Genomic DNA, 16,997 nt, shown 5'->3' with positions numbered 1-16,997 from the left:
AGAAATACCAACTTAAAAATATTTTTTGAAATGGTAGAGGAAAAAAATGGTCCCGTGTACTTATCCTAAGGTCTGCTGCCCATGTGAGTACTCACTGTGTGCAAGTCCAAAGCCTAGGAGACACTATAACTCAGATTTGATTTCTAGACTGTGGGCAGCCTAGGTGACCAGCTTCAAGAGGGGGTGCTTTGGGGGGTCCTTTCCTCAATGGAGCATCTTCCCCGTGAATAAATAATCAAAGAAGAACTTAGGGACAAAGTTCTTATTCAATTTAATATTTTCAGGGGCGGATGGGCTGAGACCCAAGGGGACATATAGCAGGGTATCTGCCAGCAAAAAAGGCACAGGGGACCCAGAGGGCCAGCCTGCGGGGGCTGGGCTGCAGGCTCACTGGGAACTCATTCTCTCTTGTCTCTGTTCACGGCTGCTCCTTACACCCGGATCTGCTGTTGCTCCTTCTTCTTTACCTCTGCCCAGATGTCCGACAGGTCCTGGATAAACTGTTGGATCTAACAAGGCAGGGGGACCAGAGTTAGCCCAACCCAGCGACAGGCCATCCCATCCAAATACAGAGCATGTCCAGGCATCACCTGTAAGGAGTCACCATTTCCCTGTGACTGACTTCTTGAAGCCACTTCCCCTCATCTGACAATTACTCTAGTTGAGATGGAGGATCAGGCTTAGTAGACTAGAAGCAGGAAGTAGCAACGGAGTTAGAAGTCCTAGAAGCAGACACAGAGACAGGAAGAAGAATGGGCTGACCATCCAACTGTAGGCAGGAGAGATGGCGGGCCCTGAGCAGACTGAGTCTGGCCAGTGTGGGGGCAGACGGCTCTCACAATTTAATAACCTTCAAAGTGGTCGTTTTCACGAAACCCAGAACTGAGGCTCATTAGGCTAATCTTGAAGCATCTAGGAAGTTTAAATTCCATTCTCTAACTTCTGTTTTAAAGAAGATAAAACCCACATGGCGGCAGAAAGGGTGCTGCCTTACAAGTCCGAAGACCCGGGGTCCTGATGCTGCCCTGGGGAGGTTGCTCATCTGGCCGGGACTCAGTTTCTTCATCTTTAGAAAGTGGAGAGGGAGGAAAGGTTGGTCTAGATGACTTCAAAGATCTCCGTCCTCAAATTTCTCCTTTTCAAGAATGCTCCCAGAGACAGGACTACACAGACTGCCCCAAACTCTCAACAACTGTCAGCAAATAATTCTGGTGCCGTTACTGATGTAATTGTTATTTTGCAAAAGAGGAGACAAAGAATCAATGAATTAAAGTAACTTTTCCAAGGCTACAGAGAAGACGAATTCAGCACTTCCCAAACTATGTTCTTATAATGAGTAATGACATACCTCCAAAAAAGATTCAGCAATCGAGTTTTAGAAACGATAAGCAGATAAATTATGTTGAATCTGCTTAGTGAGTCTCGGGACAGAGCCGGACCAAAGACTCTCCGAAGTCCCGGATTTAAAAACCATCTAACTTGTTTAACTTTAGAGTTTTCTAAAGTTGTTAGTCCACAGAGTCCTTTTATTCTCGAACAGGAAACTTACTAAAATCTTGGGATTCTAGGATTTCCCAAGCCCATGTTGAAAAATGCTGCTCCAGGCAGTTTGGGCTGTAGTCAGGGATAAGGCTGGACCTTCCACGACACAGTACACAGACCTGAATTCAGATCGGCTTGGGCTTTGGCAGAATCACTTTTCCTATGTTGCACTGTGATGTTTTGCTCCTAGTCCTGGATGAGTGACTTCCGAAGCCCATGGCTGGATCTGTGGTAGGATGTGTTGACAGCTTTGTTCACGGAGGCTCTCCGAAGCCTCCTTGAGAAATTCCAGTTAGAGTGCGGGAAAGGTTTGCTTTCTCTGAGGAAAACCTTATATTTTCCTATTTTGGTACCTAACCGTGTGTTGCTTTTCCTTCTGCTGACCAGGAAGCTCAGAGCCAACTACTGTCCTTTACAATACAAGAATCTATAGTCTTTGTTTCTCTCCCTTGCCTTAACCTTAGATTTTAACTTGCAGTTTTCTTGGTCCTTATTTTTAATGTTTCAGGCACTTGACCATGTGTATTCCTCTCAGTAGGCTCACATCCTATGGGCATATGTTTACTGATTTTAGAGAGAGACAAACATTGATGTGAGAGCGAAACATTGATCGGTTGCTTCCTGTACCTGTCCCAGCCGGAAATTGGACCTACAACCATTTTGGTGTAAGGGTTGACGCTCCAATCAGTGGACCCACCTGGCCAGGGCTGAAGTGGGATATTTTAAAACAATGTTGGGGCTACCTTAAGTATCCCTATGGAGGCAAATCAATGTTAAAAGGGAGTCAGAAAGGCCCACATTTGGAGGGGATGAACTGGAAGCCTCCATCTGCACCAGGAATGCCCAGGCAGGGCCAAGGAGCCAGACTGCACCCCACCCCACCTTCTTTACACAGCTAAAGGGAAGGGGCCTGAGGACTTCCGGGGGTCCCCGAGACCCCGCTGCTGGGGAGAGGGGCTGCAAGGCCAGAGCTCTTCTTATAGTCTAAGATATTATTTGCCTCTTATTCCCTCACTAGTGTACAGTGAGGGAATTTCACCAGAGTAGAATGTTTTGATGACATGGGTTGTCGCAACTGAGTGAATGCAAAGCAGCTGTGAGAACCCACCTGGCCTCTGTGGAGCCAGACCATAGGGGAATTTATAAAAGTGTCAAATAACGCTACTTATCTGCACAAAATATATTTTTGAAAATGTATTTTTCATTAAAAATGCTATTTATGTTAGCATGAATAGATTATGTATTTAACAATGAAAAAGTGTTTATTGATTTTAGAGAGAGAAGAAAGGAGAGAGAGAAACATTGGTGGGTTGCCTCCCATTAGTTTCCCGAATGGGGATTGAACCTGCAACCTAGGTATGTGCCCTGACTGGAAATAGAACCTCCAACCTTTTGGTGTATGAGACAATGCTCCAACCAACTGAGCCACATTGGCCAGGACATAAATTAAATATTTTCGATTTGAGATTTTTTATATATTTTATTGATTATGCCATTATAGTTGTTCTCTTCCCCCCTTTCATTCCCCTCCACCCTGCACATCCCCTCCCCCACCATTCCCTCCCTTTAGTTTATGACCACGTCTTTAGATTCTATATTTCCCCTACTATTCTTGCCCTCCCCCTATCTATTTTCTACCTACTGTCTATGCTACTTATTTTCTGTATCTTCTCCCCCCTTCTCCTTCTCCCACTCCCCTGTAGCTAACCCTCCATGTGATCTTCATTTCTATGGTTTGCTCCTGATCTAGCTGTCCCCTTAGTTTGCTTTTGTTTTAGGTGTGGTTCATAATAACTGTGAGTTTGCTGTCCTTTCACTGTTCATATTTTTTATTTTCTTTTTCTTAGATAAGTCCCTTAAACATTTCATATAATTATGGCTTGGTGATGATGAACTCTTTTAACTTGACCTTATCTGAGAAGCACTTTATCTGCCCTTCCATTCTAAACGCAAGCTTGGCTGGGTAGAGCAATCTTGGATGTAGGTCCTTGCATTTCATGACTTGGAATACTTCTTTCCAGCCCCTTCTTGACTATAAGGTCTCTTTTGAGAAATCAGCTGACAGTCTGATGGGAACTCCTTTGTAGGTGACTGTCCCCTTAGCTCTTGCTGCTTCTAGGATTCTCTCCTTCATTTGAATCTTGGCTAATGTAATGATGATGTGCCTTGGTGTGTTCCTTCTTGGGTCCAACTTCTTTGGGACTCTCTGAGCTTCCTGGATTTCCTGGAAGTCTATTTCCTTTGCCAGATTGAGGAAGTTCTCCTTTATTATTTGTTCAAATAAGTTTTCCACTCATGGCTGTTCCTCTTCCCCTTCTGGTACCCCTATAATTCGGATGCTGGAGCATTTAAAGATGTCCTAAGCTTCTTCTCATTTTTTTTTTTGAATTCTTGTTTCTTCATCCTTTTCTGTTTGGTCATTTTTTTCTTCCTTCTGGTCCACTCCCTTGATTTGAGTTTCAGTTTCCTTTCCATCACTATTGGTTTCCTGTGCATTGCCATTCATTTCAATTAGCTTAGCCTTCATATATTCCTCTAATTTATGACTATAATCAACCAGTTCTGTGAGCATCCTGATCACCAGTGTTTTGAACTGTGCATTTGAAAGTTTGGCTATCTCTTGGTCGCTTAGAGTTATGGGCTCTGGGGCTTTGAGCTGTTCTTGAGCCATAATGTTTTGGTCTGTTTGCACCTGTTATGAATAACAGGAGCCTTAGGTGTTCACCAGGGCAGGACGACCCAGTCCCTGGGTATTGACGCTGTTGTGGGGGTGGGGTCAGAGAGGGACAATAGTGGTCCCCTCTGCTGCTTCCCGCTGCTGGGGCCTGCCTGGTCTGTCTCATTGCTTGCTCCTTCACTGGTTTATCTGCGCACAAATGTGTGACTGTGGTCAGCCCTCAGTGGGTCCGCCTGCTACTCCACATCTGGGATCCACCCACGGCTGCCTTCACGCTAGATCGAGCACCCGGGTCGGTCTGGTGGATCTTTCCTGCCCGACCCTGCTCCGCTGCTGGCTTCACCCCTCTTACCAGTCTGGCTGGGTCTGGCTGAAAGGTTCGTTGTTGTCAAACTTCCATATAGTTCAATTTTCTGTGGTTTGGCTGCGTTTTTGTTGCTAAAACTTTGTTGTTTTTAAACTTGGTTGTGTGAGAAGGCACAGGGTTTCCACCTACGCCTCCGTCTTGGTGGAAGTCCTCTATTTGAGTTTTAATATGGCAAATATCAATACCCAATATAAACAGAAACTTTTAGAGGCTCTTCAATAAATTTTAAGAGTGTAAAAATATCCTAATACCAAAAAGTTTGAGAACTGCTGCTTCAGAACAAACTTTCTTACAAATGCTCTTTACGGTCTTTGGACTGTCAATAATTCTGCTGTAACGTGCCTGAAGAAACAGGCAGACTTTTTGATTTAGGGAAGGCGTCCTTCCTGCCCAGCCAGCAGGTGCAGTCCTTTACACCTCACGAGTTTCATGTTGTTATTGTTGTTGTTGTTTGTTGTGGGGCAGGGGAAAAGGCCTCTCAGTTGATTGCTGTTTTTAGCTTGTGTTGGATCATCACTCACCAAGTGCTCACTGAGTGCCTGCTATGTGCCAGGCAGTGCTCTAGACACTGGGGATTCAGCAGGGAACAAAACAAAAACCCCAGTTTTTAGAAGCTTACTTTCTACTATCTCACAGCAGAGCTCTAGACTTTCGCTAAAGGAATAAACAAACAGCATGTTTCTCTGCATGTCACAAGCAGCATGGCTAATGCATCTGCTGCTGTGGAGGCTCCCAAATTATGGGATGTGTTTACCTTTGGTCGGAAGTGAGATGATTTTAGGTGGCACATGGACATGGCATCAAAGAGCTTTGGATCATACAGTGAAAAAGTTATTTCCTTTCGATTACTTCAGAGAGAAAAATCTCAAATTGCTATTAACAAGACTAACAGTTTCCTAAACTTGCTGACTTACTTCCCCCTCCCTCACCAATGGTCTCTTTTCCCAAAGAGTGGGAAAGGTATACATCTTCCGGAACTCACTAGATCTACAAAGACTGTTTTGCACCATGAATTCAGTAGTGTGTCTCTGCTACTGTCCCTGTTGATTGGGGTCCAACAGGGTCTTGGCTCTAATGCAGTGGTTCTCAAGATGTGGAATCCAGACCAGCACCATCACCACTGCCTGGGACTTGTTGAAAATGGAATCTCAAGGGGGTTCTCACTGCAGACCTACTGAGTCAGAGACTCTGGGTGGGGCCCAGCAATACTTCCCAGTCCCTAGGTAATGCCGATCCCATTAAGATTTGAGCCAGTTCATTACCCTACTCAACCAATCAAGAAGCCCGTGGTTCAGTAAACACAGCCCACCAGGTACCTGTGCCTCCTCTTACCATGTCCAGCTGTTTGTGCGTATCCTCCAGGGATACAAAGGATGCTTCCTTCAGCTGCTTGCTCACAGTCTGGAAGAGGTTCAGTGTTGCCATCTTAATGGTGCCAAGCAAGAGGGTCTTCTTGGCTGCGGTGTTCTGGATATGTGCCCAGCGAGATTCCTGGGGAGAGTATGAGGGAGGGACATGAACGCAGCAAGTATGTATGTGTGTGTCAGTTCCTCACTCATTCACCCAGTAAGCCCAGAAGCCCCCTGACCATCTGGTCTGCTCACCCAGACAATGACATCACTGCGGGCGCGGTCGAAGCGCATCTGCAAGCGTGCCAGCTCATTGTTGTGCTGCAGGATCTCATCGTCCTTCTCCTCCATGTAGCGTGCCAGCCGTGCCTTGGCACGCTCGATCTTTTCCTGGCCCTCCTGCGCCGACTGCATGAGGTCATCGTGCATGCTCACCAGCGTCTTGTAGCGCGCCATCACCTCGTGGATCTCTTCGAACTGCGGTGAGGGGCTCAGCTCACTGCACTGTAGCCCCACAGCCCAAGGCAGCTGCCCCTGCTACCCGTCAACTTCTGGCCTAGGTTCGTTGGCCTGGCAGAGACACCCTAGGCCAAGGTCAAGGGACAGAGGCTCCGATGACATTACAGTCCCACTGCTTGCTCCTCCTGGGTTGTTACAGGCCATGGGCCACATGTTGGAGACAGTACAACTAGACCAGAGGTTCTTACTCTCTATCACATGTTGGAATCATGGGAGGAGCTTTAAAAAGGGCACCTGGCAGTCTCCACCCCCAGAGAACTGTATGGAAAACAGGTCTAAAGTGGTCCCTGGCACCTGCATTTTGCAACACTGTCCCCCCCACCCCCCCCAGCAGTTGATTCTAGAGTTGAGAACTGCTGGAGGGAACAGCCTGGGTAAAGATGATGGGCTATGTGTGGCATGTTCAGGAAGCTCAAGAAAGGTTAGTGTGGATGATCTGAGTTCAAGATGGGGAGTAAGAGATTAACCTGGAGAAGTAAAAAAAGTGCCTGGTAAGCCCTGAGAAAGAATTTAGACTTCATCCACCAAAGTGTTTTAAAAAGCAGAGACAGAGAGCTTCATGTCTGTAGGAGGGGGAGGTGTGCATTTTGAGGTGTTTCCCAAGGCCGTGGTAATCCTATTCAATGAGAAAGTACCAAGAGCCACGTACAGCCCAGGAACCATGCTAACTGCTAGGGGCAGAGCAGGAGATGAGACAGCTAGACCCTGCCCCTTGGGAAGCCTACAACTCAGGGTGGTGCAGAGGGAGCACAGACAGACAGTACATAGTCAGTCATAATGCAGAGTGATAAGGCCTATCTATGACTGGAGGATGGGGCTGGATGGAGACTGGGGGCAGGGGGAGTAATATCTTCAATACTGTGCTCTCTGGTATTTGTTCAACATTTGCTGAGGTCTCCCTCCAGCAGAGGCTGGAGAGGGTACCAGCAGGGCAGGAGGCCTGCCAGGCTCAGCTGCCTCCTCCAGCATTGGTCCAGAGCCATGCCACTCTGGCTCTAACTCTCAGGTCTCACTCAGCAGCAGAGAAGCCAAGGACCCTCCCTCTTTGGAAGGTAGTGTGAGCACCAGCTCCAGGATGCCAGCTTACCTCCCCAGGGGCTTATCAAAGTGTGCTTTTTAGCCACCCAGGGGACACTCCCTGGGCACTTTGCCCATCTCACGACATTTCCAGTGATACACTGGTGTTCTGGGAACTGCCCTGCTGGCCCCTCCCCAAATATGCCTCAGTGGGGAAGGGCTACCCAATCCGGCATTAGAGGAGGTGGGAACGGCCCGAAAAGTTTTCCTGTGGGGAGAGGACGTCTAAAATGAGACCAGAGGTACAAACTGGAGAGCACCAGATGCAGGCAGGGGCGGGGAGGTGAGGAAGTAGAGGGCACAGCCTGGGTAAAGATGATGGGCTGTGTGTGGCATGTTCAGGAAGCTCAAGAAAGGTTAGTGTGAATGACATGAGCTCAAGGTAGGAAGGGCGAATTTGGCCTGGGGAGGTAATAAAAGTGCCCAGTAAACCCTGAGAAGGAGTCTGGACATCATCCACTGGAGGGTTTTAAAAAGCAGAGAGAGGGCTTCATGTCCATATTCGAAAGCTCACTCTGCACATGATGCGACAGCATGCAAGTAGGAACGAATGGGCCTGTCAGCAGTGCCACGAGCACTTCTCCACGGCACAATGCTGAAGGCAAAGGGACTTAGGTGCCAACTCGAAGAGCCTCCCACTGGCCAAGGATGGGACACTTTGAACATCAGTAAGAGTAAGTACAGAAGATTAAAACATCAAACATGTTAAAAATCCCTGAGTCCATAATGAGTATGACAACACGACAGGTCAGTTTTGGAGGACGCTGGAGAACCAACTCATTCTGCAAATGGCAATGAAGAATCTAACGTTTAACCAGCTGCTTCTCGAAGACCCACACAGTGACCAAACAGTGGATAAAGGGAAGACTCTCTTTATGAAGTCCCGTTCTTGAGTGGTAGTATTCTAATTATGTGAAGAAGGGATGTTTGAATATTTCCAGCACACTAGAGGGGTTTTCTGTGCCCTATTAGCAAGAAAGTCAGGATTCCGACTTCTGTCCCCAGTGATTCATTTTGCCTGTTTATAAACACATGAGCAGAGTCATGCAGTGTGCCCTCTTTTATGTTTGGCTTATTTTATCAGCACAATAATGCCTGTGTTTTGAGAAACATATCAACCAAATGCAGTGTGGGACCTTGTTTGGACCCTAATTAGAACAAACCAACTGTCTAAAAAGAATTTGTGCAATAATGGGGGAATTTTTAACATCAAGTGGATATTTAATATAGAGGACTTTACATTAAATGTTTGCTAGGTGTGACCATGTATTGCAACTATTTTAAAAAAGAGCTTCTCTTTCAGAGTTACATACTGAACAACTCAGGGATGCAAAAATATAATTTGCTTCAAAATGGCAGATGTGGGGGCTCGGGGGACTTGACTATGATTTGATAATTGTTGGAATTAGGTGGTGAGTAATGGGCATTCAATAGACTGTTCTCTCTATTTTTGCATATGTTTAAAACTTTTCATAATAAAAAGGTTTTAAAGAATATTGATCAGAAAAAGTAAGTCACAAAAGGACATGTACAACACTATTCATAGTTTATGAATATGTAATATGCTGCCAAAGCATGTGAACGAGAACTTAGAAAATCCGAGATCCAATTACCTGTGAGGAGGGGAAAAAGAATAGGGTTGGGGGGGTATGGGGGTTTTAATTACCTGTAGTATTTTATTAAAGACAAAAGAATTGAGGGCAAATATTAAGATTTGACAAGGCTGTGGTAAGTACTTGGGTGCTATTATCTATTTGTCCCTACTTTTCAGTATGATTAAAATACTTTGAAATAAATAGATGAATGAATAAAGAGAGAAGGTGACAGAGACGGGAGGTCAGGCTGGCTCTAGAATGCTGGACAGGCTGGTGGCCAGGAATAACTCGAAGCTGAACTCCAGATGAGGTATGCTGGTGGTCTGGATGAGGAAGGGGCAGGGACCGGATTCCAGGAATACTTAGGAGGCAGAACAGACCAGATCCGCTGATTGATGGCTTCCAGGGATGAGGGAGGAGGGGGAGGAGTCAAGGAGGAGGCTCCAGTTGTGGTGAGGCCGTGGGTGGGAGGCTGTGGGTGGGTGGGTGGCCATGCCATTCACCAGCACCAGGGGACGGCAGGACAGGAAGCAGAGGAGACCGGCTGTGGACTCCATACATTAGATGCAGGGGCCTGAAGCTCAGGGGGGAGTTACAGGACCGAGAGAGACATACACTTTACCAGCTCTGAATTTGTATCATTTTTCTTATCATTTATCTGCTGCTTTAATATAATAGTCTTCCCTCACTCTCCCCAACAAAAACCCCCACTCCAATTATTCAATGAACAATTTATCAGATTTCTTAGAATGGAGGAGATAACACGGATTTGGGACTCAGGCATACATGAATTAGGTTGGTGGTTCCATATGGGAATCGCTGAGACTTCACCAAGCCGTGAGTCCTTTATCTCTCCGCAGCCCCCACAGGACGTTGCTCCCCAGCCCAGAGGGCCTACCTCGTGCCTCACTCTGCCCTGGTAAAGGGTCCTGCCTGCCGATGTCGCATGGGGATAGGGGGAAGCAGTGCGGACAGCACTGACACCGGTGTCATCCACAGGAGGGCCAGGGAATTGATCAGGGAGAAGAGTGGAGGGTTTGCAGCGAAGATGTGAGGAGCATTTAAAGAAGGAGCAAGGAAGAGGATCCCCTGAGGAGCCCGAGGAAGAAAGTAGGAGAGGGAGGGAGGGGGCCCAGAGGAAAGGGCAACGATATCTGGAAAGGAGGCGTGTCCGCCTGTCAAATACACTTGACCCTTGAACCATGCAGGGTTTGGGGTGCTGACCTCCGTGCAGTGGAAAATCCACATGTGATTTTTGACCACCCCAAAACTTAACTACTGATAGCCTACTGTTGATTGGAAACCTTACTGATATCATAAATGGTTCTTGAACACATATTTTGTATGTTATAGGCATCACATATCATATTCTTGCAGTAAAATTAGCTAGAAGGAAATGTTATTAAGACAATCAAAAGGAAAAGAACATACATTTACAGTACTATATTGTACGTATCGATACTGCAAGTTCCTATCATCGGTTTTAGGCTATATGGTTTGTCTGCCATTTTTTTCTAATGGTCTAGTGAAAAAAGCCACTAGTGTAAGTGGAACTGCCTACGTCAAACCTGCGCTGTTCAAGGGTCAGCCGGACTGAAGAGCGCAGGGGTGGGAAGAAGGTGAAGATCCTGAAGCTCCGGCAGCAAGTCAACTTTAGGAGGAGCAGTTGTCCGTGGGGCCCACAGAGAAGTGGTTAGAAGCAAGGGCTCAGGCTGGGAGACCCTGTGCGGTTTATCTAACCCCTCTGAGCCTCCACCTCCTCCCCTGCAGTGGTGATCCAGCGGATGGCTTTCCTCTGGGGGCCGAGGAGCAGACTGAATGAGTCACGCATGTGCAGCGCCTCGCCCAGGGCCCAGCACATACTAAGTTCTGAAGCTCTGCGTTAGGTTGGGTGTTTTCCAGTTTCTCTCCCTTCCTCTCCCTATTTACTCTTAAGTAAACAAAACCCCAGGGAGGAGGGGAAGCAGGGACAGAAGTGGGCCACATCCTGAGGCAGGCAAAGCTTATGCTTCGTGCTGCAAAAAGAAACCTCGTTCCCCCAACACACACCACACACCATCCACACAGAGACATTTACACAGCTGTCACTCACAGACACCCCCCAGTCCCTCACCCTCACCACGGGCCTTTTCAGCTTCCCTCCAGGGCTGGATGTGCATTCTCAGAGTAGGGTGACCATCCATGCAGAGGGTCCCCTATTGCCCCAGGTTCTGGGAAAGGGGAGATGGGGCTGAGGAAGGCACGGACCTGCCCCTACTCACCTCTGAGTTCTCCACCACCTTCTCCAGGTACTTGTTGAAGATGGAGTAGTCCTGTAGCTTGCTGTTCAGCCGCTGGTGCTGTAGCCGCAGGGCCGCCATCTCCTGCTTGGCCTTGGCCAGCTCGCGCATGCGCTGCCTCTTAAGTTCTCTCTCCTTAGTAGCTTTCTTCAGGGCACGGATCCGTTTCTGGTCATTCTCCTGGGGCCAGGGAGGTGGTGTCTGTCAGGCACTCACTCCACCCTCCCTGGAGCCCCACACAGGGCCTCTGTTTGCTGAGCTCAGGAGGCCACCCTGAGGATGGGCAGGCATCATCTACCTGGGCCAGAGGCCTGAAATTTCTGCTGATTTGGTCCTTGGTGCCTCAGTTCCTCCAACTGTAGAAATGAGAGGCAGTAGCCCCTCTCTTCCTACCAAAAGCTGGGGCAACAGTGCTCAAGCCACAGGGAGATGAGATAGGAGAGGGGCCTACTCCTGAGGGTCTGGGGGCAGGACATTCCAGAGAGCATGTAGCCAGTGGCTCAGACTGGCTGCAGGTTCAGGCAGGAGGAGATAACCCAGGCAATCTGATGCCCAGAACAACACATGAGGCTCAGCTACTGCAATTAGGCAGACCCTCCTTCTTCTTCCCTCTGCAAAGCCCTCCCCCAAGTTTAGAGGGTGAACCCACCCCTCACAATGCACTTGTGAGGCTCCTTTTCCTCTCCAGGGGCTCCTGTGGTTCCCCCAGATGGGCACGTGTGGTGGGGGCATTTGGAAGCTTGTGGAGAAGGCACAGCTTTGCACCGTGCCCCATAAGCCCAGGAGAAAACTGACAGGCCATAAACCAGTGGGTTTCAAGTCCAACCGTGTATCACACTCCTCTGAGGAACTTTAAAAAAATGTTGTTTCCTGGGCCTGACCTCAGGCCAGCTGAAAGAAACCAAGGAGAGAGGAGTCCCCAGGTCCATACATGTAACAAGCTCTCCGAGACTCTGATGCCTCTAGAGGCCACTTGGAGAACCCCTCACCCCCAAATTTCCCGCCACCCCGACCACTCCACTAGCTTTTTCTCTGGTCAGTGAGAACTGGACCTCCAGACAATATGCCTGACCCATCAGCTTCTCTTCCCACTTGGGTTAGGCACAGAGCAAGACAGAGATGCTTAGCAGCAGGACTCCCCTGTAGCAGAGGCCCGTGATTACTCCCTGGAGTTGCACCAGGCCCTTCCTCCTGGGAGAAATCTGGTCTAAAAATAGTTAAGTCACTCCTCAAAGGACCAGATGAGGGGAGTTGCCTCAGAACCGACTCTAGTATCTGGTCCTTCATCCAACCCCTCTGTGGACCCTCAGTGCTAAGAGGGAGGGATGGGGTGAGTTGGGGTACTAAAACCCTGTCTGATTCATCTTTGTATCTCCAAGTGCCTAACCCTGACCATACCTCGCTCATTCATTCACTCACTCATTCATTCCATAAATTGTATGTCTCAGGTATGGGCAAGGAAATAATAAACAGAAATCTAAAAGGAGCAGAGACTGACAGGTAAACAAGAAATTACAAACAGCAGTAAGTGGGGGCATTAAGGGAGAAGCCCCAGGCATTGTCGAGCACTGAAGAGACCGCTCCTCTGGGGTGAGGAGTCAGCAAAAGCCAGGAGGAAGAGGAGAAGAGGGGGAGGGGTACCTGGATGAACTGTTCGAACTTCTGCATGTGGGCCTTCAACTGGGCTTCCTTGATGCCCAGTTCCTCCCAGCGTAGGTTCAGAGTTTCCATTCTGTGCTGAAATGCCTTGGGGTGGGGGGAGCAGAGAGGTCAGGAGGACCCCTGACATGGGTACCAAGGAAGGCCCCAGCGTCCCCTGCTCAAGTGTGTCAATCCCCAGGCCTTCCAGGGCCCACCCATGCCTGGGTCAGAGTCGAGCATCCCGGGACCCTGGTTCCCCAAAGACTCGGATCATGCCTGTCTCTGCAGAGGGAACACAGAGCCACCACCCGGAACTCCTGGCACTAGCCACTGCCACCCACCAAATGAAGGGCTGCCCCCAAGGCCCCCTCTGCACCCCACCACCAGTCCCCCACCTCCTTCTTCTGCAACATGGCATGGTGCATGATCTTGGCCTCCTTCTTCTTCTCCAGTAGCTGGATAGATGGGGATTCTGATTGCTCCTCAATGTGGGGAAACTTCCTGTCCAAGACATGGGCAAGAGGGGTCTGGGAATAACCCGTGGAGACAGAAGGCCATGGGGGAGGGAAGGTAGTCCTGCCCCCAGGTGAGGAAAAGGAACCATCTAATCAGAGGAAGAGAGAGCTGTGTTGACATCTGTGGAGCAAGATGAGGCAGATGATAAGGGGTACAGATCCAGGTGATGGGCGTGGGTGATTTGGGGCACTGGGTTATAGGAGTAGGAGGGGTTGGAAGTGGGGCATGGGCAGGTATAAGAGGTCCCGGGCACAGAGAGGGCTGCCCAGACCCCGAGACACTCACTGAAGCAGTTGCAGCAGCCGCTCTCCATACTGCAGCCGGAAGTACTCGGCCAGATCTTCCTCCTCCATGATGCCTAGACTCATGATGGCAGTGATCAAATGACCCAGGCAGCCGAAACTTCACAGTAAAACAGTGAGTGGCGGAGCCAAGGTGGCCCAGGGGTCCTTGGGATCCTGTTCCTGTTTCTCCTTTCTGTCTGCTTTTCCTGGTCCACAGAGGGTGGGCTTCTGAGAGACTCCTGGGAAGGGGCTGGAGCCTGACATCAGCAGCCACCAGAGAGCTGGTTGCCTAGCAACAGGTCACCTGGTTCTGTAGCCCACTGGAGGAAGTCAGGCTTTGCCCTCTGACCCCTGTCCCCGCTGACTCCACTCTGCTTCTGCATTTACCACTTAGGACTTTGGGGAGAAGTTAGGCCTGATTAGATGCTGGCGTCCAGGGCTGGGATGCAGGGTCTGGGTGTTCTGGCCTAGATTCGGGGTGTCAGGAGAGGGGTGTCCTTGTGAGGGAGCCGTGACCCTGGGCCTTTCTCCCGGGGTCAGGTTGCGTGAGGGTGAGGGTGGTGGCTGTACCTGCAACAGGTGCCCGAGAAGACAAAAAGGGAAGGAAGAAAAGGAGGTGCTTATCTGAGGCAGGGCTGGGGGTGCACTGAGAAGCTTGGGACCTGTGGAGGATGGGATGAGAACCACGTGGTGGGCGAAGGAGGTGTAGGGGTGTGAGGGGGGGGGATGGGCAAAAGGCCTGGGGACTGAAGAGGCATTCTGGGGACTGAGGAGGGCCCGTGGCCAGGCCCCTCAGAGGGTACCACACAATCTTCCAAGCTTGGCAGATTTTTAAAATAGGAAGGGATGCCTAAACTATGGTACCATAAATGTCACATGTTTTACGTGTTTGCTTCAGAATGACTGGCTGCCTGCCTCGATCCCGACGGGGTGCTGCACACACACTTGTTTGGTCTGAGGTTCAGCACCTCAATTTGAGACCCTGTGTGAGAGGCAGGCGCCCCCGGAGGTAACGCCAGGCTCCGGCTCCGCTGCGCTCTCTGCCCATCTTCCCACGCCCGCCGCTCCTCGCTGTGCTCCGGGTCTGGAAGCCAGCACCGCAGGGGGATGGGTTGGGGTATCCCGCAGGGACAGCGTCCGAGATCCACCCCCGCTACATGGCCGGTCCTCCGGCGCCCCCTGCTGGCCGCCAGCCCCGGCCCACTTCCTGACTTGGGGGAGCCCGGAGCCGCCCACCCTCGCCCGCCCAATTCACACCCTCCAGCCTTTCTTCCAGTCCCGCGTGCTCAGGCGGGGCAGCACCGTAGCTCCCACCCCGCCCAGAGCGCACCCACGTACGCACGCACCCCTCACCGTGCCCGCCCCGCCCTAAGCTCTTCAACCAGAGATGGTTCTCCACCCGCAGGGTGACAAGAAAGCAGGTAAGGATGGTAAGCTCCGCGAAGGGGTATGTTTCTCTCCTTGTCGATCCCCGGAGCCTGGCACAAGCAACCTGGGCTTTCCCTCTGTTTTGCTTGGAGGCAACTGTGTAATGCCAGCCCTTGAGGAGGCGGCTCTCTGTTTCTGAACCACCAGTTTTCCCTGGTGTTACATTCCGAGATCACATCCTCGGTTGCATCTACGGATCAGGTGGTCCAGGGCCAGATTGGAGCATGAAAGTGAGACATCCTCTTCTGCCTGTGTACCCCTGACCTCCCGGAGCTCTTTCTATACTTTGCAGAATCTTCATCCCCACACCCACCACCATCCCTCTCTGGGGTCTCCCTGTCTTCCCAGGGGCCACGCAGCAAGGTCAGGGCTGTTTGAAATCCACTGAAGTCTTGCTCTCCCCAGCTCTCCTCCTTCTCTGAGGGAACCCTGCTTTCTCCCCTCCTCCTTTTCTTAATACATTAAAAAAAGATTCTTACCAGAAGATGTGTTTACTGATTTTAGAGAGGAAAGGAGGCGGGGTGGGGGCGGGGAGAGACATTGATGTGAGGAACATCCATCCGTTGCTTTCAGTACTCCCCTGACCAGGGATGGAACCTGCAACCTTTCTGGTTCCAGGGCGATGCTCCAACCAACTGAACCACCGAGCCAGGTCTCCCTCCTCCTTTTCTGTCTTGATATTTGCTTTTGAGGCATCTAGCAAAATCTCCTGATAGAATTAGGTTGTTGGAAACCAATAGGAATAATATTTTCTGTTTTCTGTCCTGTCTCATCCTCGCTCCGAGACAACTATCAGCTTAAAAAGGTGGAGGAGGAAACTAATCAGGAAAAAATTAGATTCGTTTCTCAAAAAATATTATTCTGCCATACAGACCAGTGTAGCACTCGGTCCAAATAGAGTATTGGGTATGAGGAAACCACTTTTTATCTGTTATCTTTCATTCCATGTGTCTCACTTTTCACTTAAGTGGATTCATGCAAATTGCATTGAAAGCAGTCCTGTGTCACTTAGTGGTGGGGATATGTTCCGAGAGATGCCTCGTGAGGCCCTTCTGTCATCGTAGCGTGTGAACACAAACCTGGATGGTGTAACCTGCCACACACCTCTATGGTACAACCTGTTGCTCCCAGGCTACAAACCTGTACCGGTGTTGCTGGACAGAGTTCTTTAGGCACTTGCGACACAATATTAGTGTATCTAAACATATCTAAACACAGCAAAGGTGCAGCAAAAACATAGAAAATATGAAAACCACTAGACCTGTGTAGGGTACCTGCCACAAACCTGGCTTGCAGGATGGAACTTGCTCTGGGTGAGTCCATGAGTGAGTGGCGAGGGAGTGCGGCGGCCTGGGGCACTGCTACACACGACTTGGGCTTTGTAGACACTGCACGCTTCGGCTGCGCTAAACCCGTACAAATATTTTTCTTTCTTCAGAATTTATTACCTTTAAAGTTTTTTTTAACTTTTCAACTCTCTTAACAAACACACTGTACTGCTATGTGAAATGTTTATCTTCTTTATATCCATATTCTATAGGCTTTTTTAATCCTTAAACATTTTTTTTTTTTTACTTTTTAAGTATTTTTGTTCAAAACTAAGACACAAACCCACACATTAGCTTAGATCTACCAAGTGTCAGGGCCATTGACACCTGCGTGTCCCGCCTCCACACCGGGACACTGTGGGAAGGTCTGCAGGAGCCGTGAGCAGCGGCCATCT

At 49.4% G+C, this 16,997-nt stretch overlaps 1 protein-coding gene across 2 annotated transcripts; it reads right to left on the bottom strand.

The window, feature by feature from the left end:
- Nucleotides 1-431: 431 nt before the first annotated feature.
- Nucleotides 432-13,930, bottom strand: CCDC42 (coiled-coil domain containing 42). Of its 2 annotated transcripts, XM_037164942.2 has the most exons (7): nucleotides 13,848-13,930; nucleotides 13,442-13,547; nucleotides 13,047-13,151; nucleotides 11,388-11,585; nucleotides 6,191-6,412; nucleotides 5,919-6,077; nucleotides 432-509 (listed from the first exon to the last, which is right to left on the bottom strand). In XM_037164942.2, exons 1-7 carry the CDS (start codon nucleotides 13,928-13,930, stop codon nucleotides 432-434), a joined length of 951 nt encoding a protein of 316 aa, XP_037020837.1. The 2 variants fall into 2 exon arrangements, with proteins under 2 accessions (XP_037020837.1, XP_037020839.1); XM_037164944.2 differs by lacking the exon at nucleotides 6,191-6,412.
- Between the last annotated feature and the right edge of the window lie 3,067 nt (nucleotides 13,931-16,997).

Source organism: Artibeus jamaicensis, unplaced genomic scaffold, assembly GCF_021234435.1.
Source record: "Artibeus jamaicensis isolate MK-2021 breed Jamaican fruit bat unplaced genomic scaffold, CSHL_Jam_final contig_781, whole genome shotgun sequence".
Lineage (NCBI taxonomy): Eukaryota > Metazoa > Chordata > Mammalia > Chiroptera > Phyllostomidae > Artibeus > Artibeus jamaicensis.
Note: the sequence above shows the minus strand (reverse complement) of the source record. Positions and strands in the feature narration are given on the sequence as shown.

Bases quoted from the DNA above. Each gene is read 5' to 3' on its own strand.
- CCDC42 (XM_037164942.2), bottom strand. From the start codon at position 13,930: ATGAGTCTAGGCATCATGGAGGAGGAAGATCTGGCCGAGTACTTCCGG. The intron at 13,152-13,441 runs GTGGGGGACTGG...CCCCACCCCAAG, and splicing joins CCATGTTGCAGAAGAAGGAG to GCATTTCAGCACAGAATGGA. The intron at 6,413-11,387 runs GTGAGTAGGGGC...CCCTCACCGCAG, and splicing joins AGGTGGTGGAGAACTCAGAG to TTCGAAGAGATCCACGAGGT.